Source organism: Rhinichthys klamathensis, unplaced genomic scaffold (assembly GCF_029890125.1).
Source record: "Rhinichthys klamathensis goyatoka isolate OS25496 unplaced genomic scaffold, OSU_Roscu_1.1 h1tg000695l_1, whole genome shotgun sequence".
In the NCBI taxonomy this organism is placed as follows: domain Eukaryota; kingdom Metazoa; phylum Chordata; class Actinopteri; order Cypriniformes; family Leuciscidae; genus Rhinichthys; species Rhinichthys klamathensis.
In genome coordinates, this window is record NW_026607121.1 from 610106 (window position 1) to 637664 (window position 27559).

At 37.7% G+C, this 27559-nt stretch overlaps 1 protein-coding gene across 1 annotated transcript; it reads right to left on the minus strand.

Moving 5' to 3' along the window:
* Positions 1-67: 67 nt before the first annotated feature.
* LOC130076854 (solute carrier family 2, facilitated glucose transporter member 4-like) lies at positions 68-26069 on the minus strand. Its single transcript, XM_056242126.1, has 11 exons — positions 25907-26069; positions 20696-20791; positions 14326-14486; positions 10290-10414; positions 3758-3873; positions 3416-3578; positions 2989-3176; positions 2445-2549; positions 2169-2270; positions 1561-1764; positions 68-1463 (listed from the first exon to the last, which is right to left on the minus strand). The coding sequence occupies exons 1-11, from the start codon at positions 25937-25939 to the stop codon at positions 1239-1241; spliced, it is 1518 nt and encodes a 505-aa protein (XP_056098101.1). The 5' UTR covers positions 25940-26069; the 3' UTR covers positions 68-1238.
* Positions 26070-27559: the final 1490 nt, after the last annotated feature.

The window sequence follows — 27559 nt, forward strand, 5'->3', positions numbered from 1 at the left end:
TGTTCTGTTGGGCCAAACCTTGTTGAAAAGCTGGTCACACTTCCTGTGCTTGTAAATGTACAGTTGGTTTGTCAGAACAAAAACATGTTTTATTCCATCATATAAATAAGTTAATTACACCTCAGAATGTGGCATATAGTAACAATATAAGTGAACATATAAGGAATATAGGTCAGCTTTTTTTCACTCATCAAACGGCACACATCTTACATTTAATTTCTCAGTGAAACTTTTTTTTTATATATAATATAGTGAATAAGAAGTGTTCTCTATATATTAAGCACAAACAATTTCCTATATACTTCCTATGAAGTTATACATGTCTGAAATTACAAAATGTGCATGTTTTGATGTTTGATTCTGTCATTAAAATATTGAAGGTTTGACATAACTAGTTTCTCTAATGTGTGTTGAGGATAATGTATGATAAAAGCATTAAATATCTACTGGTAAAATTTTTGCTTTATGCAAAAACTTTGAAAGTATTTGACAGTTTGTTACTAATCAGTATTAGAATGTTTCAAGGACCCTTTTCACAGACTGTAATGATGCGTTTCTGCAGTTATCAACATCGCAAATCTAGTAAAGATTATTTTATTGAATACACATAATGCTATACTTTCTGTTATATTATCTTGGTTGACAGTAAATGACAAAAAAATAATCAACGCTGCTGCGAGGGAGTGGCAGCTATTTTCACATCTTATTCTCTTCTGACTGCTGTAATCAATCTCTGTATATTTTTCCCTCTTTTGGAAAGTTATGAAAATGCTGTCACAGATGTTTTTGCCTTTGCTATTAGAGCAGATAGAAATACAAAATTATATTTGCTGTTGTCTCCCATTCACTGATATACAAGTTTACCCAACTATGAAGACTTCCGCTTCTCAAAACCCCGGAAATGTGAAAAGGGTCCATTATCCTAATATAACACTAAAATGAAAAGAACAGTCTATGAGCTACTAGTTGTATGCAAAAGCATAGCTGGCTTTGTGGTGTATGGAAACCTTTGTGCAGTTAAAGTGCAGAGTTCCAAATCTCAAGTCTTGCTCCTTTTCATACAACATTGCACTTTCTCCCTAAGTCCAACATCCTTCTTTATAATACTTAATTTCCAAAGACCACATAGTCTCTTCTGAGTAATGTCTTTTTGGTATGCATTTTCCTCTCCAAGCCACAAAGAATGGTAAATTGTGGTGATTCTGGCCCCCATCCACAATCTCTCTCGTTCTCAGGCTTCAGTTCTCTGTCCCATCAGATCCTAGATAGTCTAGCTCTGTACTGTGTTTCCCTTGATCCATGTCTAGGTCCATGTCCATCATGTTTTGTGGATGACCATGGAAGGTGGCTGAGATTTGGTCAAAAGTCTTGCCTCGTGTCTCAGGAACTCGGAAGAATGTGAAGACCAGAAAGAAAAGAAGGAGCACAGCGAAGATCAGGAAAACGTATGGACCACATAGGTTCTGTGGTAAGGAGAGATTGAGTTTGATAGATTTAAGACACATTTGATATATTGGAATATTGAAATCCAGAATAAAACAATGTTTCCTCTGCACTTACAGCAACATACGGGAAGCCCATGCCAATGATGAAGTTGGCAGTCCAGTTGGAGCAGCCAGCTACTGCCATGGCTGCTGGTCTGGGACCTTGCGAGAAGAGTTCAGCCACAAAGAACCAAGGGATCGGACCTGGCCCTACCTCAAAGAAGGCCACAAAACCAAAAATGGCCATCATGCTAATGTAGCTCATTGATGGCACAGTCTCCTGTCAATGAACAAAGAAAAAAATAGTTAATGATCCATCACCTTTGCTAAAGCAGAGAGTTGTTTTTTACAGTTATACCTTCTTATCTGTCTATATGTTACAAAACAACAGTTCATACTTTGTCATTTTCCACATTTTAAAGATTCAAGTTGGGACCCGACATTAAAAAGTGATGATAATTTTAATAGGATTCACTGACAAGGAAAAATGCTAAACAAATGTATTTGAGCATTTTACAACCAGCCTTCTGACTTTGTCAAGTGATTTTCTCTAAATTAAGAGTACTTTTTCCATTTTTAAACTATTTTTATGCAAATAGTTAAAAGGGAAATCTACGAAGTTAAAAAAATATATATTTGCCATATATTTTGCCATCCTTTTCCTGATAAGTATTTTGGGCTGACCAGTAATGTGAGGGCAATTGTCATGATGATGGCACAGATACACATTCCAGCAAGTCCAAGCATGTGGAGTGTCCGGCGACCCATCCGCTCGACCAGGAAGACCTGTAGATTGAACAAGTGAGCAATAGACAATGAGCGACGTCAGTAATCGGCATCACATGATAAACATGTATTTGTACTTTGGCTTGGTTTATGCTAATAATGTGGTTCATATTGTTTGATTTTTTTTAAATTTAATAGTATATATTAATTATTAAAAAACAAATTATAACATACCGAGACTATAGTGAAAGCACAATTGACAACTCCAGCACCTATGGTGGCATAAACCGGACTCTCCACCCCAGCCTTCTTGAAGATGTCAGTAGAATAATAGAAGATCTGAGCAGTGGAATGCAAGAGCAATTGTGAGAATTGGTTCAAAAACATCTCGCACACAAATTCAGTTTGTTTCGGTTTACTGTTCTAAAAAAAACAAACATCTTTACTGCCATAAATGAAAATGTATTAAAAGTCTTCTTTTCCCTTAATGGTGATAAATGATTACATTTAAACATCAATCGTTTAGCTCAACACTTTATTTTTTTGCGCCACCATATTACGAAGGGTCAGTTACATTTACATTAAGTAATTTAAAAAAAATAATTCAGGTAATGGGGCAAAGGTAGCCTACTATGACACTATTTTCTTCTAGATTTGCTGTACAGCAGAAAGAAACTTTGTAGCATTATTTTCCTGTTATCACTGTAAAGCTGCTTTGAAACAATTTGTATAGTAAAAAGTGCTATAAATAAAGTGACTTGACAACTGCAGCACTCACAGCATTAACTCCTGACAGCTGCTGAGAGAGCTGCAGCATGATAGAGATGATAATGGGCTGCCGGTACAGAGGAGAGCGGAAGAGCTCAGGAATGGACACTTTCCTCTCCATGTCCATCCTCCTCTTTTCCTCCTTCATCTCAGCCAAGTCATCACTGACCTCCAGACGGCCAGTCAGACGCCGCAAAGCTGAAGAAGAGAGGAAATAAGCTGAAGTGCTCATTGGTTAGAGTGTATTTAGTTTACCATTTAAAAATTCTTAAATTATAATAAAGTTTGTTTGGTATTCATATTTATTAATTGGGGTACATTTATGCAGGAAAAACCATATGGTATGAAAGTTGATTAACATTTTATGTAAAATATGCAGTATTGTTTTATGGGGACATTAATGCACCAAACTGTAGAAATGACCCATGACTCCTCACCGCTTTTTGCATGGTGCTCTTGGCAGCGGATGATATAGAGGAAGCGCGGGCTCTCCGGACAGAAAGGCAACAGCGTCATCTGCAGGATTGTAGGTAGAACTGTAACACCCAGCAAAACCGGCCACAGCTGCTCATTGCCCAACAGAGACTCCAGCCCTAAGATCTGAAGAGAAGATCATGACATTGATAATGAGAAATGAGTGAAAAATAAAAAATATTGAAAATGAAATAATAAAGGACTGGAGACCAGTCACAGTAGTTATGAGCTCAAAAGAAAATTGAAAATTAATATCAAGGGGAAAAAACAGAATGATTGAACTTAAGAACTTAAGTTTACTGTACCTGGGCGATAAGAATGCCTGTGACGATGGCCAGCTGGTGCAGGGTGCCCAGAGCTCCTCTTAGACTGGTAGGGGCAATCTCACCCACATACATTGGCACCAATCCTGATGCCAACCCTTATGAAGAAAAATTTGATATTTGATATTGCGGTCATTTCTCAAATGTGTGTACGTGTGATTCAGAGAACGAACGGCCAAAAAACGCAGGTACACCTCTCTTTCAGATGTAAAATCTGTAAATCGCATATGTTTTTGAAATTGTGCAGAGCTGAATGGTTTCAGATCTCCACCTTTTAAACGCCACCTAGGTAATAACATTTAAAAGAGTACCAGTCAAAAAACGTCCAAATCCTTTACTTAAGAATGGCGAGCGGCAAGAATTGCTTAGATTTCCAAATATACCTGCAGTACTCCAACTCTCTGACACAAGGAAAAGTGTGTACGTTTGCTTAGGGGGTCAGAGGTCACTCTTCAGCCGGAACTAGGCTCGCATACGGCCGTTACCGGAAGCCAGTGATCATAGTTTATAAAGTTATAAATGTGGATATTTTTCTTACAAAAAAACGCATTACTTTGCTTCAGAAAGCCTTTTTTAACCCCCTGGAGCAACAGTTAAAAAGGGGTGGACCGCGGCCAACTAGGGGGCCTCAGTGATCCTCCAGGGGGGCCGCGAGATAACTTTAAATGTATTTAAATATAATATAATTAATTCATTTTATTATTAATACCTTACATACAAAAATAACAAAGCACCACCTCTCACGTACGTATTCTGTGATTGTTTCTGAGCAGCCCAAGCCATTTCTCATCGCGCTGTGTGAAATAAAGATTGTGTGACACCCAACACCCAACCGCTTCATGAACTACATTTTATTATTTAAGTTTATTTAGATAGGGACAGATACAAATAACATAGATGCACTTTGACAGTAATCTGATGCATGTATCATAATGTTTTGTGTAGCTATATGTAGCTATAGCTAATTTACAACACTTGTCCCTAGAAGAGCTTTTTTGGTTAAATGTAATACAAAGATAAAAATGTAGTACAATGGAAAATAATAAAGTAGGATTAAAAAAAAAAAAATAGTATGCAGAAAGGGCAGTCAAAAAGACTAAATATGAGAACAACACTGTTCCTGAATTAACCACAATTTGTTTTGTTTTTTGAAGATGTCTAATGTCGGGATACATTTCAGATGATCTGGCAGAGAATTCCATAATTTTGCCCCTTTCACTGAAACAGCAGCCTGAGCAAATGATGTTCTACAGAAAGGGATGTTACAGTTAAAGGCAGGGTAGGTAAAAATCCCCAAAAATACTTTTTTCCAAATTTGTTTAAACTGTCTTTATATATCAATGCATAATTAAAATGTAAGTAATCTGGAAAAGAAATTATAAAAATCGAGTGTCTGTAGTCCTCTCAGGACTGCAATAAACACAGCTCATTATTCCATTAACTCCCACCCCCTCCCTTCTCGGCTCCTTCCAAAGCCACGCCCCCAAAACACATGAACGCGCGATTTTCAGCCCCTTGAGATCCCTCAGTTGTCGCCACCGCTGGAAAGCCACGCCGATATTGACTCTCGTATGATTTCTTGATTTATCCAAAGAATTTTTGTTCATAGCCTTTTCAAATACTGTCTTCCTTTTTTTAGCTTGTTTGACTTTGCTGCCTGTATATGCAGGTACTGAGAATTTTGACTGTTCTTTGTCTGCCGTAATTGTTATTACTAGCTTCCGTGCCTCTTCAAACGGGTGCGCGCATTTGGGCTGCTCCTGTATCAGCAGAGGTGGTATCCATGGTAGCGAGGGAGAGTGACAGTCGCCCCAGCCAATATTTTCTTTCGCCCCGAATGGAATAATGAGCTGTGTTTATTGCAGTCCTGAGAGGACTACAGACACTCGATTTTTATAATTTCTTTTCCAGATTACTTACATTTTAATTATGCATTGATATATAAAGACAGTTTAAACAAATTTGGTAAAAAAGTGTTTTTGGGGATTTTTACCTACCCTGCCTTTAACTTTAAAAGCAGATCTGGTCGGTCTAGTACTTTGCTGTCTTGTTATTATTTTGCAAAGCGGTAGTGGAGCAGCATCATTTAAACATTTGAAGACCAGTTTAACCAGATGCAGAGAAATACAATTAACAAAACTTAAAATCTTATATTTACTTTGAATTTGGCAGTGATGGTACCTTATTCTCTTCTTATCCAAAACTTTCAAGGCTCTGTTGTAAAGACACTCTATAGTTTTGACTGATGACTGATGAGCTTGAGACCATGTGGTTAAGCCATAAGATATATGTGAAAGAATCATAGAATAAAAAAAAGTAAAAGCACAGTCAAGAGTCAGACAGTTTCTTATCAACATAAAACAGCTCAAATTGGCCCTAATGGTTTTACAAATTTTCTTGATATGACTTTTAAAATTCAACTGATAATCTATATTTATTCCGAGATACTTCACTTCAGGTACTTGTTCAATAATTTCACCATTAATTTTTATGTTCAAGAGTTGTGTTGGGGGTAGTTTTTGAAAAGAAAAGCAGACAGAGTTTGTTTTTTTGATATTTAAAGTTAAACGAGATGAGGCCAGCCAAGATGATATTCTTTCTAAATTAGCATTAAGTTTGTCAGCCACAGAAATACAGGTATCAGCAGATGCATACACCACTGTGTCATCTGCATACATCAGTAGACCTATATCTGGACATACTACATCCGGCAAGTCATTAATATATAAACTGAAGAGTATGGGTCCCAAGACCGTGCCCTGAGGAATGCCTGTTTTAATTTTAAGAAAAGTGGATCTCACACTATTAATCATAACACACTGTTCACGGCCCTTTAGATATGATTCAAACCAGGACAATGATTTTTTGGATAAATGAACTTGGCTAATTTTGAAATTAATATGTTGTGATTTACTGTATCGAATGCTTTTTTTAAATCTAGGAATACAGCACCAGCTACATTTCCCTGGTCAAGTGATTGTTTGATATTTTCAGTTAATAGACAGATTGCAGATTCTGTGGAATGGTTGTTCCTGAATCCAAATTGTGGAGGACTCAGATATTGGTTTGTCTCAAGGTGGTGCATGAGTTGTTCTGAAACAATCTTCTCTAAAACTTTAGACAAAGCTGGAAGAATACTGATAGGTCTATAATTACAACATTTCTCAGTTGGATAAAGAAACCAGTGTCGCTAATAAAGTTTTGATGGATGACGATTGAAATGAAGGTAAAGACGATTACAGTGACATACAGGAGTTGAACATTGGGAATGCGCGAGTCAGATATTGATGTAGAAAAAAAACGTGTATGTGCACTCTCGGCTCACTTATCGCTATAACGATGTATTTCTACATTAACACAGGTCAATATATTCACATAGTTGTCAAAATGAATGTACTGTCTGTAAGTGTTTTATGCTCGCCGAAGAAGCGTGTTTTGGAGAAGTTTGTGAGGATCCGTGGGCATCTGACGCTCCAAACATAGGCACTTGCTTGTTCTGACAGAGGAACTGTCCACTGATGACATCGACCTGCCTTCAGATTGGTGAGTTTCCACACATTCAGAATGTTTTTATTTTTAATTTGTATTTTTGGTGTGTTTAATAATTCTGTATAGTGGTCTTGTTTGTTATGGCAGGTTGATTTGTGCTTATTTGTTTAATTATTGTATGACTGAGCAAAGTAAGTATTTTTAAGTTGTAAAGAATGTGTGCAGTGATATTTTTGCAAAGTATGTTTGCAGTATTGATTCAAAGAGGAGGGGGGCCTTGGAGTAAAAAAGGTTAAGAACTGACTGCCCTGGAGCTGTATGGAGTACTTTTATGATGGATGGATGTTCTTTTTTGGGCATCAATATCTATAGGGTACCATTCACTCCCATTTTAAAGCTTGGAAGAGCCAGGATATTTTTAAATATAACTCAGATTGTGTTTGGCTAAAAGAAAATGGAGTCATTTTCACCTAGGATGGCTAGCTCGAGGGTGAGTAAACGTTTAATTTTTTGGGTGAACTAACCCTTAAAATACCCCTAGTTGTAATTTAGTTTTGACTAGTCAAAATTCCAATTCCAGATATCTATGCTGCAATTTTGACTTGTTGTTAATTGGATTTAAGATATCTACAATGTGATTAAGACTAGTCATAAAATGTATTCGAGATTTCTACAGTGCTATTTTGACTAGTCATATTCTCCAATTGACTTCCATTGAAAAATATTTTCTGATATCTAGAGTTTTAAAGTTTTTACTAGAAGAAATTGTAATTAAAGATATCTAAATTGATTTTGTATAAGGCATAATTCTAATTAAATATATCTCAAATGACAATTTCACTAGAAATAATTAAATTAGAGATATCTCTTATTGAATTACCACTAGTAATAATTATAATTTGAAATATCTCTAACTGGTGTTTGACTTGTCATAATTCAAATTTAATATATATGTAATTCATCATCTTTAAATATATCCAAAATACTGACAATTGAAAATAGAAAGTAATGTATTTCTAGTTGTTACGATGGTGGTTGAAGCAGGGAGAAAGCAGGATCCACATGCAGTACACTTTATTAAATAAACTGAAAACTTCACAAAGACTCAGACTCAGACTCAGAACAGGAACAGGGCATCCAACATTAACAGTAACAATACTAGAACTCACAAAGACTGGACTGAAACACAGGGCTTAAATACAAGGGCAAACGAGCTGAACAAGATAACAAGGGGGCGTGGTTAACCGGGGACACCTGGGAAGACTAATAGACATAATGGGGAACTGCTAAAACAAGAAATGACAGGGGAACACAGACTGACATTACAACACTAGTCAAATTACAATTGTAGATATCTTGAATTGGATTTTTTCCTAGTCAAATCTCAATTAAAGATATCTGCAATTTAATTATGGATATCTCAATTAGTTTTTTAACAAGGAAGACCTTTCTTTGGAGATATATGCATTTAGCTTTGTGAGCGGGAAGAATTTTAATATCTAGAATTAACAAAATTACTTTATATATCTGAAACGTGATACAATTAAAATGGGGAGGAGCTGAGTAAATTCAGTTTCATGGCACACAAAAACAGATCCGACTAGGTACAATGCAGATATCTTAAAATATAATTTTGACTAGTAGAAATAGAATTAGAGATATCTCTAATTACCTGTGCGCAGGGCCAAAAACTAACTTTTTGCCACACCTGCCAATGGCTGGTGACTTAAGAACATTTTCTGGCCATAAATATTTTTTACCAGTTATGAGACTTTGGGCTGTTATGACAAAATTCATGATTTTCAGGTGCAGAATGTAATAAAATAAATGACTGCATAGTCTTCACTGTATTAATTAATCATATATTAATCCTTATTAAAGTTACAAAAGTTTTTTCAGTCAAGATCAGTGAGTGATTTTTCACGCTGTATGAGATGTGGATTTCTGGGCGCGCTTCGGATGTTTGCGCACAGAAAACTTTCCACACAGTTTCTAACAAATTGAGTTCCCTTTCACAACTTCTTGCACTTGAATATTTCAATTAGCAAGGCTTAAACTTTCGTGACGATGTAGCGCTGGCCTGTCAACTGTCCCAAGCGTCGTTCACGTTTTTTTCAAGTTCATGTTTTTACAACATTGCATTTCTAGAATTAATAAAAATATTACCTTCAACTTTGGCACCGACAAAAGATTGACACCGTTTCATATATACGCCAACACTGATTTTTACTGGCATTTGGCGAGTTGATTTTTGGCCCTGTCTGTGCGTATGTTACGCATCAATTAAAGATATCTATGACGTCATCATAATCACATCGTAGATATCTTAATTCCAATTATGACGAGTCAAAATTACAAAATAGATATCTGGAATTGGAATTTTGACTAATCAAAACTTAATTACGACGACTAGTAGAGCCAGGAGCATTTAATGCTAAAACGGCTTATCATATACAAAGCTTTACTTACCGTAATTACGACATGGCATGAACGCAGCAATTAGACTAGTCAAAACATCTTTAGAGATATCTTGAATTGGATTTCTTACAAGTACAATTATTGTTATTTATTGATAATGTTAAGTATTAAGGGATTGACTTAACCCATCCAGTGTTATTAATGATTACCAGTCAGGGAGACTGGTAATCATTAATAAGTTTGAGTGAGTTTAATAATACACGGTGCTCACCATCTTATATTATGGGGTGAGTTCATTGTAATTTATTGTTTACTGAATTACACAGAAATTCAGTCAAATTAATAATTTCAGCTGCTGCAAGACTATTTGAAATGCAAAAATAACCAATTTTCACTGAATAAACTTAATGAGTACCTTTAGTGTTTTCAACGATGTGCAGTCTGTACATATCTGTTCACATCTCAAAAAAATTATTTTGGGGTTTCATGACCCTTTAAGATGAAACATTTAGCCTACTGTAATGAAAATAAACTGTTTTAATGTACTTTTAGTTCATATACCTTAGATACCTTCTTAGCAAGGTGTAAGAAAAAGAGTAAAACTTACCACAATATGTCCCAATGGTAAAGCGTCCCAAAATCATCATTTCAAATGACCGGCTGATCTTGGACATCCCCATCAGGCCTCCACCAATAAATGCAAGGACATTATTGATAAGCATTGCTTTCCTCCTAGCATAATAAACAAGGAACATAAAATAATATTTTTATGTAATACAACTGAGACATTTAGATTTTGACATTTCTAAGTTATTTCCTAAAACAGAACAGAAATCCCACTATTTTTCTCCACATATTGATTCACATTTTTTATCACACTCCTTCTGCTGACAATACATTATCGACTTCTATAATTCAATGTTAGGCTTGCAGCCGGAGGTTAAAGAGGTTAGGTCAGCCGGAACTGGGAACACTTCCCTTAAATCCTGATACTCGTTACATCATAAGAAGAATGGCATCTACGCTAATTTTAGTGTCTTTGTTTATCCTGAGGTATTCCCGCAGCCTGCCGGATCCAGGCCGTTTCCAGATCTGACGAAGGACCTTCGCCTGGACCTAGATGACAACGCAGTGCTGAAGTGCCAACTAGCCTCTCCCTATGGAGGATCCCTATTCCACTCTACAGATAAAGCGTTGTGGAAATTAGGGTTCACGTACCAACCCCGAAGTTGTAGAATAAAATAAAATTCTGTATCAAAACTTATAGGCAAGACAAGTAGCTTAGCGGCCCCTAATTTAATAACAAATTATCATTTCAACGGAAGTGAATCAATCAAACCTAACTTTAGCTGGAAAATAACATTATTCAGGAACCGCTATAAAACCAAACCAATCTCTGTTACCTTAAATTATATCAAGTGTATCTCTGTAAAGCTGCTTTGAAACAATCTACATTGTTAAAAGCGCTAGGCTATATAAATGAGGATGACTTGACTTGACATTATATTCTCTATTACATTGTAGAACAGGTGTGCCACATGCACCCCAGTCAAAATCACCATCACCAAGACAGCTGTTGTAACATGTAACTTGAGATCGGAATGCTCGTATCACAACTGTGCCCTTCAACAAGGTTGCTTTTTAGTAAGAGTCAGGGGCGTCACTAGGCCCTTTTTAGGGGGGCTTCAGCCCCCCTAAACTTCTGCCTAGCCCCCCTAAAAATGTGAGATTAATGTAGGCTACACAAATTCGTGTTCGCTTCAGTCTTGTTATAATCAGATTCAGCGCGTTCTTCATCTTCAATCCACAGCGGCGCCGACAGAGAGCACGTCAGAAACAGAGGACAGGGTGTGTGTGTTCATGTGTGTGTTCATCTGAGCCTCATTTGTCTGTCACTGCTCGTCAATGTCAGAATATTTGAGATGACCAATCAAATCAAAGTAGGCAGGCTTTATGTTCACAGACGCTGCTGAGCGCGAATTTTAACAGTGTGACTCGACGCGTACGGTCAAGTGCGAGATAAGATGTAAGTAGCTAAACTTAACATTTCATATTTTACTTTTTTTAGGTCATAAATGTTAAACGAATGACAAAAAATAATCAGGCAAACTAATATAGTTTTGTCTAATTTCGCCATTTTTAACTGAAAATAGGCTGTAACGTGACTCATGTAATGTAATAATTAGTTTACAAGAAACATTAACAAAGCCGTTTTCATCATGTTAGGCACAAGATTAATAATGAATGTGTACATATTGAGGATATAATACAAATTGTAGCCTTTAGTAAATGAAAAAAGCTCAGCTTTAGGAGGGGAAGAGAAAGGGACGAAGAGACTGAGAAAAAAAGAAAGAGTGATGGAGATGAGAAGAGAGCAGGCATTGACAAATAATCTACTGCCCACTGACATGGTTTTAAAGCTATTTCTTATCCTTTTTTGGTCTTCAAACGTCTTGAAATGCACATCAGAGAAATAAAAAATTTGAACCCCCTACCAAGCTCAAATTTAGGACCTCTGTGATTATAAAGCCCTGTCTACGGCCCTGTATTAGGCATAAGATCAATAATAAATGTGTAGCCTACATATTGTGAATGCATTTAATAAACTTAATTACCTTTAGTAGCTTTCTGTAAATAAACGCGTCTGAGAAAATGATTCATAGGCAAAATCAACCTATCAATTGACCCTATGTTTACTTTCTTCACTGACAGACAAAAATGAAAAGCCTATATCAGTCAAAGCTCAGCTTTAGGAGGGGAAGAGACAGGGCAAGATAAAAACAAAGAGAAAAAGAGTGTGATGCTGATGAGGAGAGAAAAATAATCAGCTGCCCACTATCCAAGTTTTTTGGCCTTCAGAATGTCTTAAAATGCACATATGTAGATCAGAGAAATCAATATTTTCTCGGGGAGACCCCGAACCCCCTTATTTGCCCTACCTCACATTAGGGACCACAGTTATTATAAAACCGTGCCTTTGCATCGTAATGAAAATGGTTAATAGTGATCTTTAGATCCTAAACTAAAGTGTTACATTTTTTTATTTTTTTTTAAAAAAAAATCATATTGGGGGCTTAGCCCCCCTAAAATGAAAATCCTAGTGATGCCCCTGGTAAGAGTACTTAAACAAGAACTCAAATAAACTTGGACCAGTCCTTTCTAAAAGTCCCCCTGTGGTGAAAATCAAGTTTTTAATATTGTTTGTGTGTTTATGTGGTGTTTTAAATGTGCTTTAAGACAAACCATGTGCAAATTCATAAGTCATCTGCACCATTGCTGAGTATTTTCTCTTTAAAACTGCGGTGAACCAAAACGCGGTTTGAAATCGCTTGTGTTTCTGACGTCACAAACTACCTTTTAACCATTCACGCCAATGTGCCGGCGGACTTTAGCATATCATTAACAGCGAACTAGCTGGTATATTTTTCTGTTATGAAAAATCGGGTAGATTTAGCAATATAGCAGGTGTATGATGTATATTAGGATGTTATGATGAACTATATGCCTTTCTCCACTTATGTTTCTGATGATTTTTAGAAAGCAGCTGCCTGACTCTGAGATGCGAACGGGAACATGGTTTGTGTAACAGTAGCAAAACATTATTAGCTGTTTGATACATAGTCAAGCAAAAGGACATTGTCAAGCAACATTGTGCAGCGTTTACGTCAGTAAGTTGACTTATAAATCTCTGAGCTGGCGTTAATGAGTTAATTAGCATAATTAGCACATTCATGGATCCGCGTATACTAAATGAAGCAAGGGTGTAGGCAAGGGTATTTTAAAGCATGATTTTTTTTCACAGGAAAAATCATTTAAATATGTCATTTTGGTGATCAAATATGTGTTTTAAGGGATAAAATTATTGACTTATAGGGGGATTTTAAACTATTCCAGCTTCGCATTGGCTCAGGCTTCTGGTTTCTTTACTCCCTCTTTCTTTTCTGCGGTGTTTACAATGGTGACAACAGCATTCTACTAACATAACTCACACCCATACATTTTCAAGACTCACAACCGCATGTTCTGGAAAGCCCTGTGTGAACGGAACCGGACTGGGCAACTAGTTTTCATATAGAGCGAGAGAGCCACTCTTTGCTGAACGTGGGTTCGGTAATTTACAAAGGTGTGGATATAATCGGCGTGTCATCTGAATGTTTTAGATCCAGTCACTGTCTTCCACAAGAGCTGTCTCTGTGAGTTTTGTGGTCCGCGTGTGACTCATGAACTTGCGCCTCAACTTTTGTTTTAAATGTGATAAGAATTTAGTTTTATTTACTTATTACTTATTACAGTTGATAGATCCCGTTACACGTTCATATAGACAATATATGAGACGCTATTGTAAGCTGCTATGTGAACAGGATATTTCAACACTCAAATTCTCAAATCATTCTCAAAACTATCCTTGGTAAAAATACTACTACTATTTATTTGAATTTATCAGACATTAGCACAAATTGAAATATTTATGTATTGACTTATGGTGACATTTTTATTTGTAATTACTGTAATGCTGCAGTCCACAATATTTAAGTAATGAGTGTGTTTTTGTAGATTTTATTCTTTAGTCCAAACATTATTTGTTATATTGAGTTATTATATATATATAATATAAGGATAATACAGATATAGAGCTGACTTACCTGCCAAAAAACTCTGAGATGATTCCCACGGAGAAGGAGGACACCATGCCCCCAATGGAGAAGATGGCCACAGAGAGTGACCACAGAGATGTCAGTGTTTGTGGAGGGATTGGTTCTGAGTACCTTTCCGTCCATGTTGAGTTATAGTCCTGCTCAATGATCTGAAGTCAGAGGCATGAAGAAAAGAGAGAAGACAAGAGGAGAATGACATGATGAGACATTAGTACTCTCAGGAAAAAAAATCTATGCTCTTCTTCAAGAGTGAAAATAGTCCCATTTCATATTAAAATTTCGATGTTAAAGCATTTTATGTTTTGTATGTGCATCCCTTTTCACCCTGATGACACATATCTTTCTTAATAGATACAGTTGTGGTCAGAATTAATGGCACACATGGTAAATATGATCAAAAATGGGTATAAAAAATAAATCTGCATTGTTTATCCTTTTGATCTTTCATTAAGAAAATGGCAAAAATCGAACCTTTCATTGAAGTAAAATAATTGAAAGTAGTGGGGGGGGGGGGTTGTTTCTTGTTTCACAGGAGTTTAAATATGAGGAAACACAAAGGCCAAATTCCCTTAATCATCCATCACAATGAGTAAAACCACAGAGTCTAGTTCTGATGTGCATCAAAAGATTGTTGAGCATCACAAAATAGAAAGTGGCTGTAAAAAAAAAGCTAAAGAATTGAAAATCTCCATTTTGACCATCAGGGCAATAATTAAGAAGTTCCAATCAACTAAAGATGTTACGAATCTGCCAGGAAGAGGACGTGTGTCTAATATTGTCTTAATGCACGGTGAGGAGGAGAGTTTGACTGGCCAGGATCACAGATGGAGAATTTCAAGAAAAATCCTCCTCGCTCATCCAAAAACAAACTCCAGCAAATTCAGTTGTCAGAGACGACTGGAACTTCAAACGGCACAGGGTTCTGTGGTCAGATGAAATTAAAAAAAAGAGCTTTTTCTGCAGGAGGTCCTGGACATCTTGTTCAGATACATGGCATTGTGGATTCTATCAAACATCAACAAATATCAACAGATAGAAAATCAAAACCTAGTAAGTAAGTAAACTTTATTTATATAGCACCTATCACAGATAAAATCACAAAGTGCTTTACATAGCAAGTTTAACAAATATTAACAATTTAGACACATCATACAGAAAACATACAAACATAATAGCTCAGTCAACTGAAAGCTTGTCTGAATAGTACTGTCTTTAGCTCTTTTTTAAAAGAATCAACAGAATCGGCCACACGCAATGATGAGGGCAGGGCATTCCACAATTTGGTAGCGACTGCATGAAATGAGCGGTCTCCCCGAGTTTTAAGGCGTGTTTTGGGGACCATCAGGAGGTTTTGACCTGAAGAACGAAGAGTGCGGCCGGAAGAATAAGAGGTCAGCATGTCAGCGATATATTGGGGGGACTGTCCATGTAGTGCTTTAAAAATGAAGACTAAAATTTTAAACTCAATTCTATATTTTACTGGAAGCCAGTGGAGATTAAATAAGATGGGAGTAATGTGTGCCGTTCTGTTGGTTCCTGTTAATAGCCTGGCTATTAAAAAAGAGAATTACAATAATCTAGCCGTGAAGAGACAAAAGCGTGAATGATCAATTCCATGGTAGCTTTAGGTAGTATTGATCTCAGTTTAGAGATATTTCTCAAATGAAAGAAACAATTTCTGACCCTCTGTCTAGAATGAGCATCCAGAGACATCGATTGGTCGAACAAAACACCCAGGTTCCTTAGACTCATCTGGACGGACGCGTCCAAGGAACAGAGGTGTTGTTTAATTTGGGGTAGTTTTTGTTCTGGAGCAATAATCAACGTTTCAGTCTTTTTTGTATTCAGTTGCAAATAATTATTATATAACCAGGTCTTAATGCACGACAGGCATTCTAATAAATCGGTTAATTTACCTAACTCTGACTCCTTGAAAGAGCAATACAGCTGAATATCATCAGCATAAAAGTGATAGGACACATTATTAAAATTACGAATTATTTCACTAAGAGGGCTAATATACAATAAAAACAAAATTGGACCTAAAATCGAACCCTGAGGCTTCTGCTAGAAATCTTATAATGGGTCGTGGTTGGATCTTCCATCAGGACAACAATCCAAAACAAACAGAAAAATCAACACAAAAATGTGTGACGGAGCACAAAATGGATCGTACTAACACAATTTCAACCGAGGGGACTTCCCCTCAAATAATGTTGTTCTTTTCATGGTTTTTATTGTGAAGTTTCTCATAGTCATGTTTCATGTTATTGTGTCATGTGATTTCCTGTTCCCCTCATTTGATCTGGGGCCTATACCATAAAGCCAGTTTAGGTATAGACAGATATGTTTCAGTTTAGTTTGTGCCAAACCCTAGGTTTCAGTCACCATGAAAGTGGCTCAGCTTTTGGCAGTGTTCGTTGCCATAGTAACTTACACTCCACAGCTAACCTGCTCCCGGGCAAACTGAAACTGGACCAATCAGCTGTGAGCAAACTGACATGCCTGACGCGATAAAATCACTCCCCCAGTTTCTTTTGCTCCAAATTCAAGGTCACTATATAGTAACAGATCTTTTAGCAATGATTATTTATTATAATTATTTGATTTTTATATTATTTATATAATCTTTATACTCTTAACCCTAGTGAAAAAAACAATTCCAAAATAAGTACATTTATTTCATACTAAGTATACTACTAATTCAATTAATATATTTACTGACATCGCTTGAGACTTACTGATATTAATATTATAATTAAACTTTATATGGAGTACTTCTTTATTGCAAAATGCACATTTCTTAATATTATGCCTAAAATGTGTTTTAATATCACAATTAGTAAGGATAGTATGATCTCTGTATGATATCAATCTTTAAATGCAAGATATTTATCTAAAGTATACTTGCAATGGTTGTAAATGTATCTGTAATATACCTAGCATAAAATAAATTTATTTCAAATACATTTTGGTATATTTATTTTTCACTAGAGAATCCATTACACATTAGATGTCTTAGTTTAACAATTAATATAACACAATTAGGTTTAATGTATAGAAATATTTACAGATCACATGTAACATAAAAAGGCTTTAGAATCAATACATAAAGCTTTAAAAATCCCTACATGAGCTTGCATGTTCAAGTCTCTGTATATTATCATCAACTGTATAAACTAACTTCACAACTTTCACTTGCACTGATATAGCAAGATATTTTCTTCTTGCTGTGCAAATGCATTTATGTACCTTATATTCTTCAATCTCTTCGATCTTCGATAGAATAGAGAATTAAAATTGCGCTGACTCTCTTGCGAGAAGTGAATCACAGTTTTGCATGTTTCAAGGTATGTGATTGGCTGTACGCTACTGATGTCACACTTACATTTGCACGCACTTCATGGTTATTTATGAACTCAGGGTCAAAGCCTTGAAAAAGAAAGTTGATGATCAACATTATGGTACCAACAAAGCCTGATTGGATTGGTTTGGTATTTTGTCAACTCGAAACTAACCCTGTAACCCTGAGTTTATGGAACCCATCATGGTACAGGCCCTATAATGTTAGATATGACACTGAAGCTTCGAGGAATGTATTGAGCACGCAGCACAATCTCCAGTGAGTGAAGTCCCTTACCAAGGCGTGTATTGGTTTCACAGGGTCACGTGATCAATGACAAACAAAGCCTCACTTTCTGTCCAATCACATGAGCGAAACGCTTTGTGTGTTGGAATGTTAGAACCCCAGAACATACTTTACGAGTCATAAAAGTAAAATGAAGAATACACATAATTTCAGTCAAAATACTTGCCATATGCAACTCTGCTAGTCATATATGTGTACATTATTCTTCTATTACATCATGATAGTAAATTAAATTATATACTGGCATTTATTGCCACACTTTAATGGATTCATTTATCAGAGGGAGAAATTCAACACACACACACACACACACACTGGTGAACTTCCCATAGAAATAATGATTTGTATTCTGTACAAACTGTATATTTTATCCCTCTAACCCTACCCCTAAACTTACCATCACAGAAAACTTTCATTTTTAGATTTTCAAAACACTTAATTTAGTATGATTTATATACCTCATTTATTTTCCTCATTGGGATCATATGGTCCCCATAACGTAGGGAATACCAGGTAAGCACGCACACACACACACACGCTTCATTTCCCTAACAGCCCAGTCACGTAGTTCCTTTATCGTCTTGATTATTTATAGGTGTATCTTGTTAGTCATTAGTTTTTGCATATATGTATATATATATATATATATATATATATATATATATATATATATGTATATTATATATATGTGTGTATATTATATACACATAATATACTGTATATATATTGCTTTGTTTGTTTGTAGTCAAGTCAAGTTTGTTCAATTCAAGTCATGTTCTAGTACTCAAGTTTATGTTATTCTGTAGTTTGGTTTGTTTTCGTATTCTGTTTCAGTAAACTGCAGTTTTAGTTGCAATTTTAGTTTGGTTTTCTCAGTGACATGTTCTCCTTTGTTCAGTTTCCCCGCCACTCTTTAGTTGTCATGGTAACAAATATGATTATTTTTCTTATTTTACAGCTAAATCAAAAATAATTTATGTATTGTATTTTGTGGGGGAAAAAATGAGAGTGAGATGCACTTGAAATAACAATTGCTGAATATTGTAATATGTAATATAGGGTAGAGTGGGGGAAAACGCCCCCCTTAAGGAAAATGTGACATTACTGTGAAACAAAACATAAATGTGACTAGAATTGCCATCCCAGTTTTGAGTGACTATGGCAGGAGAATATTACTAAATATTAAAATTGCTCAACCTGCATAATTATATATATTTTTTGACTGAAAATATTTTTGTACAAAGGGGGCGTTTTGCCCCAGCGGTGGGGTAAAACGCCCCCCAAGGTGGGGTAAAACGCCCCCTTTCTTACCAACCAGTTTGCTTCATAGATCAACAGCAAAATACACATAGTTTTTAATCTCTAAAAGTAAAAGGCAAGTAATGCAACAACATGTATATATACCTATTAATATTTATTTCAGGAATGTACAAAATAGCCAAATTTCTAACATTTTAATATTTTGATTTCTACACTAGGCCTATATGGGGTTGATAATTGATGTAGTATTTGTTCACCACTATCATCAAGAAAAACAGAAAACCCTAAATAAATATTAAACATAAATTAGTATATTTAAAGTGAAATATATTCAATAAATGCTCTAAAAGTCACTATATTTTATCATTGGGTCACCTAACCACCTTCCATCATTGCATCCGCCAAGCTAGCTAGCTAATGCTCACTTGAGGTAATTTTATCATGTTTTGTTAAAATATTTTGATTTTATCGCCTAGTTATTCTGCATTAAAGTGTAAAATAAAGACTTTGATAAACAGAAATATGTTACTATAGTAATTATGATAAAGAGAAACTATGCCCATTGGGGGGCGTTTTACCCCTCAGCATAGGGGGCGTTTTACCCCACAAGCTATGTTTTTTTTATAAATTTTTTATTTTTAAAAATATAATTATATTCCTTATAAATAACATATGCTCTCAAACTACAGACTTCACTATTCATCTATCATACATTACTGTGATATCACTGTGAACAATATTCTATTAAACACTTGTTTACTAATATCTGAACATTATAGCATTTTCCATGTAATCCCCTTCTCTTCAAATACGTCGCTGGTGTCAGCTTCTCCATGGAGATTTGTATATCCCCGTTGTCAACGTAGTGCATAGCAATAGTAAAAATGTATCTTGATTCATTCTAGTGGTTATTTTGGGGAAAACGGGTGGGGGGCATTTTACCCCAGGGGGGCATTTTCCCCCACTCTACCCTAATATAGCTAAGATATAGCTGTGGACTGTACTAATGCTGCGTTCCAGGCAGTTTTTTGAGCATGTAAATCACGACTTCAAACTACGACTCACTACTTTCGCGTTCCAAGCCAGTCACGCCAAACTACCTGAGCGCAAGGAATTGTGGTAGCTAGATGTAATCAAACCATTGCTGTTTTGTATGGTTTCGCGGGCTATGTGACGTCAGAGCTGGTTACTGGGAGTACAGCGATCTAGTACGAGTTCACGGGTGGGAAGTCACGGGTTTGACTGCCGTTCCAGTGCACTTTCACGGGTATAAGGTTGGAAAAACACGGGTTACAGGTTGCCTGGAACGCGGCATTAGTCACTCTTTATGAATGTAATTCTTTGGACATCATTATTATCCTGCCGTTTCAAGTTTAAGTTTTAACAATACGGCGTTAATATGTATAAACTATGTATGAGTAACTGATTTTCAAATGGATGCAATATTACCTTCTGTGGAGCGTTGATGACTCCAATGTTATAGCCAAACTGAAAGGAGCCCAGTACAGCGGTGAACACTGACAGTGCGAGGGTTCCAGTTATTCTCTGCAGGAAACCAAAACACACAATGTTTATAATCACAGTAAATTTACAAACATCAAAGGAAGGTATTACAGCATTACTGTCATCTTCACTCTAAATTTAAATATTTGTTTTCTATATTGTTAAATATTGCAATTCTATATTAATATATTGGGATAAAATCTAAATTCATATTTAAAAAATATTATAGATAACTACGTGAGAGATATAAATTTATATCTTATTGCCTGCATGGCTATCAAGGACATGGTATGATTGCCTCAACCTGTACATAACGAAACCATTATGTCATAGAATGTCTTCACAGCAATATGTTCAACATTGGAGAGGTGGAAAACCAGATATCTATCTGATTACACAAATACCTTCATATTTAATTAAGGATTACTGCTTTAAAATTAAGCCCTATACTGATTTGATCTGTTCTGTCTGTCACGTGTTTTAGGTAAAATGGTTCAGTCTGTTCCCATGTCTTTGTGGTTCATCTGGCATTAGCAGAATGGGCCACACACCTGTCTTTTCACTGACTGACAGAAGTCTGGCTGACTCCTCTCTTGTTTATATCTGCTGACATAAGTGTACAGGAGTGTATAACACATTTCCCTAAACAAATGCTGTATTCATTGTGTAACACTTACTGGCATTAATATGCATTATTAGTGGCCAATCACTGAATGTGCGTAGGCACCTATTGTCTCTGTTAATATTTTTCTTCTTCTGCTCTTTAGTCTATGGCAGCCCATAGAACCGCTTGCAAGAATGTTATGAAATTTGGCACACAGATAGAGGACAGTCTGAACTTTAAGCACAGCAAATTTGGAGTCATTTACCTATAGTGTCACCAACTGTCCAAATTTGTTACCATGTTTATGCTAATAACTTTTGAATCATAAGGCCTAAACAGAAAATATTTTTTTTTCTATGATTCCTTTGCTCAAGACGATTCAACCTAGCAAAGTTGGCTCAGATCATCTGCAGACCGTGCTGGCAAAAAGTTATCAAAAGCTTTTTGATAAACCAAACTGTTCTAGAATAACACACAAAGAAATTCAACAAAGAGCACATCAAAATGCAATGCTTTAGCATGAGGCAAATTTTGGTACATGTCATCGCAAGCATGACCTGAGGCAACGTGCAGCGTTTCAGCACACCGCCACCTACTGGTCCGGAGATATGATTTTCATCATTCACTATTTTTGCTTATAGCTTCTGATCGGTTTGCCCCAAAATCACAAAATATTGGATGCTCTTTAGGTCTCATTAGATTTGGTATGACATACCAAACGTCTCCGTTTGCGTAACGTCTCCGTACCCTCCTTCAGGGAACAGGGGTTACATCAGTAACCTAGACGATTCCATTCAGTCAGTCATGTTCGATGTTACGTCGGACTGACGTCATGGGGTCCCTATGGAAAGCGCCATAGGCACTGAACTGTGTTACAAGATGCTGGCAAGCTGCCACGTGCCCCTATTGGCAACTGCTCTCACAAATGTCGTAACCTACCCAGCGCCCCAAGTAAGCCCAAGGGAAGTCCTCCATACCTGAGGAAGCGTGCCCAGTCCCAAAGAAGGGGAATGCTACAGGGACCATACCCTGCCTGAAGGAAAGTAACGTGTGGAGGTTTCACATATGGACTGACCTGTGGGGCAGTACTTCATATGGAAGATCTGTGAAGTAGGTCCTACCTATCTAGGGACAGGGCAGAGCAGAGGGGAAAACCGTATCATGGACAATCCACATATGGGATTACCGAACAGGGAATCACGTCATATGGGCATCTAGCCCAGTACAAGGGCTGACCGGCCGGCCATGCACAGTATTGGGCCTGGCGTAAGACACCTGTGTGACTGCCGAAAGATGCTGTAGGAACTCGATTCTGGGTTTGCCGAGTGGGGAACTCACCTGAAGAGCAAGTAGGAGCTCATGATGTGCTGCAATAGCAACACCTTCAAGGTATAGGGGGAAAGCCTCCGCTCCAAACCATCTTGAAGGAAGGAAAGCACAGAGCCGAACAAACTCAACTTTAAAGCATAAGCACGCCTCGTAGAGGGGGTTTTAGCTGAAGTGATAGTGTCAACTACCGCTGGCGGTAGGACACTTAAGTCCTCCACGCCTCGTCCAGAGACCACACATGGAGGGAGGGGCTGTCGCGAGGAGCATCAATTCTGGGAACCAGGTCTGGTTGGGCCAGTACGGCGCAACTAACAAGACCTGCTCCTCGTCCACCCTGACCATGCACAGTGTCTGTCCGAGAAGGCTCACTGGGGTCAACACATATCAGTGCCTCAGTGCCTAAGGTTCCCGTCATTCAGGGAATAGAACAACTGGCAGTGGGTGGACTCCTGGGAGGCAAACAGGTCTACCTGTGCATCCCCGAATTGGCTCCAAATCAACTGGACCGCCTGGAGTTTCCATTCTCCCGGGAACGTGAGCTGTCAGGTGAATGGAAAGAGCGATCGTTGTTTCACAGCCGCTCGGCTCCGAAGCAAAATATGAATGAAGTGAGTAATGCCGGTCCTATTTATACCCGTATGTCCGAGTAGGTCTGACTTGGCATGCAAATCTCATTGGCTTGTTTTGTTACCACTTGGAGGTGATTGGGCTTCCAGGCAAGAAATGACGTCAGTCCGACGTAATGTCGAACGTGACTGACTGAATGGGAACTTTAATTACTTTAATTTAGTTGCATTCTGATAACTCGTCATACCATATACAAATGTAAATAAATTATATTCAATATAAATTAAAGGTGCTCTAAGCGATGTCACGCGTTTTTTAGGCCAAAACATTTTTTGTCACATACAGCAAACATCTCCTCTCTATTCGCTGGCTGCCTGTCCCCTGAACACACTGTAAAGAAACGCGGTCTCTGTAGACAGCCCAGGCTCCACAAACAGCAACAAAAACAAACTGCGGCGACCCGCTCCACGAAACATAACAAACTGTTCCAGCCAATGACCGACAAGAAGGGTTTGGGGGTGTGGTTTGGGGGGTTAGTGTGCAGATGAGGAGGAGGGAGGGTCTAGCTAGCCTCCGTTTTGTTTGAAAATAGTTCGAACGTCAACAAGAAGTGACGTCACCCAGGATCGCTTAGAGAACCTTTAAATTAAAAACATTTGTTGCTCAAATATTCATTTTCATGGTATATGACACAATTACACTCACCGGCCACTTTATTAGGTACACCTGTCCAACTGCTCGTTAACACTTAATTTCTAAGCAGCCAATCACATGGCGGCAACTCAGTGCATTTAGGCATGTAGACATGGTCAAGACAATCTCCTGCAGTTCAAACCGAGCATCAGTATGGGGAAGAAAGGTGATTTGAGTGACTTTGAACGTGGCATGATTGTTGGTGCCAGAAGGGCTGGTCTGAGTATTTCAGAAACTGCTAATCTACTGGGATTTTCACGCACAACCATCTCTAGGGTTTACAGAGAATGGTCCGAAAAAGAAAAAACATCCAGTGAGCGGCAGTTCTGTGGGCGGAAATGCCTTGTTGATGCTAGAGGTCAGAGGAGAATGGCCAGACTGGTTCGAGCTGATAGAAGGGCAACAGTGACTGAAATAACCACTCGTTACAACCGAGGTATGCAGCAAAGCATTTGTGAAGCCACAACACGCACAACCTTGAGGCGGATGGGCTACAACAGCAGAAGACTCCACCGGGTACCACTCATCTCCACTACAAATAGGAAAAAGAGGCTACAATTTGCAAGAGCTCACCAAAATTGAACAGTTGAAGACTGAAAAAATGTTGCCTGGTCTGATGAGTCTCGATTTCTGTTGAGACATTCAGATGTTAGAGTCAGAATTTGGCGTAAACAGAATGAGAACATGGAACCATCATGCCTTGTTACCACTGTGCAGGCTGGTGGTGGTGGTGTAATGGTGTGGGGGATGTTTTCCTGGCACACTTTAGGCCCCTTAGTGCCAATTGGGCATCGTTTAAATGCCACGGCCTACCTGAGCATTGTTTCTGACCATGTCCATCCCTTTATGGCCACCATGTACCCATCCTCTGATGGCTACTTCCACCATGTCACAAAGCTCTAATCATTTCAAATTGGTTTCTTGAACATGACAATGAGTTCACTGTACTAAAATGGCCTCCACAGTCACCAGATCTCAACCCAATAGAGCATCTTTGGGATGTGGTGGAACGGGAGATTCGCATCATGGATGTGCAGCCGACAAATCTGCGGCAACTGTGTGATGCCATCATGTCAATATGGACCAAACTCCCTGAGGAATGCTTCCAGCACCTTGTTGAATCTATGCCACGAAGAATTGAGGCAGTTCTGAAGGCAAAAGGGGGTCCAACCCGTTACTAGCATGGGGTACCTAATAAAGTGGCCGGTGAGTGTATGTAAAAAATGTTTAAATTAAACTATATGATATAATATTAACATTTTTGCACTAACTTGTTTTGTGTGTTTTCTCCCTGGCATGACCAATCTGTGTTGAGGTTTGGCTATGTTGTGTTTTGTAATGATACACGGAAACGTCAAATGTCAAGAGAGGCAGTATGTCTGAACGCTTGGACAGAAGCATTTCATTTTCAGTTTAGGAGAATACTTCTTTAACAAAACATTAAAATCAGAGATGCTGGCATAATAGGTTGGCAATAGTGGCATTAGAGTGTTGTGATTACTGTCAGCATATCACAAAGCATGGCATCAACAAGCACTAAGATAAAGAAGTATTAAAGTGTTAGTTACACTTTATCATTTAAGGTCCACTGTGAGACAGAAATGCTTTAACTGAGTATCTCTGAGCCATTTTAAAACACAGATTTGACCTTGAAACATGTGACCATTTACACACTACATCTAACTGCAATGTTGACTTTATTACTATCTCACACTCTCACTGGATCGCAATATCCAATGACAATCTTATCAAAACCAACGGAAGGCTTCATGTCTGAGTGTGAGTGTAATATTAAATCAGTACATGGGCACATTCTCATAATGTATTATTTTAGGTATTTAAATCAAATAAAAATTAAATATAAAATTGTTTAAAATGTTTATATTTTAAAGATCCAAACTAATCATTATCGCACTGTATGGTAGCTCACATTATCTTATATGCATAATCGTAATTGTCATTACCTCCCCTCCCAACTGTTGAAACCCAGCCGGCATGACTCTGAGTGTGCGAGACTCAAAGTTTTGGTCCTGTCTCACAGTCCTTTCCAAGCAGTATTATTCCAAAGAACTGATCTGTAAATTTAATTTGTCCTTTAAAACACACACACACACACACACACACACACACACAGAGAGACAAGAACTATACAAAAAAAGTCCTAAATTTGGATCAAGGCTTGTGTGTTTCTCCAGTGTCTATAATTTCCTCTGTGAGATTTGAAGAAGAGGGCACAGAATACATGCTCACACACTCTCCACCCCCATGTTTTTAGAAGTTTGGGCCAGAGGGGAGGGGTTTAGATCTATGTGAAGAGTAGCTACACTGACTAGGCTGTTTCCATTAGCTTCAGTCCTACAAGGTTGGTTTGTCACTGTACAAATTGTCTTGACCTTATGTGTCATTGGAAAAAAAGAGCAAGGTGTAGGCTACATTAGCATGTCCCACATGAAATTTGAGAGAGAGAGAGATGTAGATCACTACATTTTGTGCAGAATTGAGACTAATCACTGTAAAGTTTAATCATGGATAAACTGTAGGACATTCCATGTATCCTTGCTTATGGGTAATTCAAGTATTAATTTGAGCATTTGGTTTGAGAATTTCAAAGATTCACTTCTTTAGGTCAGTTTCCACCACATGATTATATGGGTCAAGAGAGTCCAGATGCCCACCTTGATGGTTTAAACCCCAACAATATTGGCCAAGAATGGTTAACTGGGCTGACTCTCTATTGTTCAGCTTTTCTTAGCTCATAGATCCCTTACTATTTTGGAACACATGCCTAAGGGGTCACAAACTCTGCCTATAAGCCCCTCCCCACCAACTCATTCCCATGTCACATGAAAAGAATCCTCCCCAGGCAACAGGTGCTCCTAAGTTGTGGACTATACCACTTATATCTTGAGGTGGTTTTTTATTTAAGCAGAGATTTGTGTGGCTGGGGGTTAGAGTCTGACACCAAATGAGTAAGCGACGTAATGGAAAAATGTCTGATGCGTTCACTCAATTTAAGAGCCCTTATTACCACCCACCAAACTCATGCCTGCACTTTCTCTCTCTCTCTTTCGTCTTGCTCCCATCGAACACCCTCTCTCCTTGATCCTCTGATATTCCTGCCGAAGAAAGAGCGGTTGAATCTGATACCTGTCAGCTGAAGGGCCCCAGCCAGAGTCATGTGTGCCTTTCTCACTGAACCCAGAGAAACCAGATCCCTTAAAGACAGACACAGGGTCTGCTAATGCAGATCCCGTGCAAAAAGTAGACCACATATGACATTTAAATTATGTTTTTGATTGGATGTTTCCACATATTTTCCATGCACAGTGGTACTCATTATTAAATATATCTCATTAAATGAGTATTAGTTTCTGTGAATGTGTAATAGTAGTGTAAGCTTAGGTGAGAGTAGACGCCTCTCACGGTTTAAACAAATAGGGCTGGGCAACAAACTCAAACTCCTCTTCTCTTATATCGAAATCCTCCAACATTTCTCTTTAAAAACTCTCATTTTAGACTTTTAATTTGTGACAGGGTTTTGTTTTGCTCTATCCTCTGCGCTTCCATGTTCGTCAATATGTCATGCGTCGGGTCAGAGTTCACTCTTCCGCTGGAAC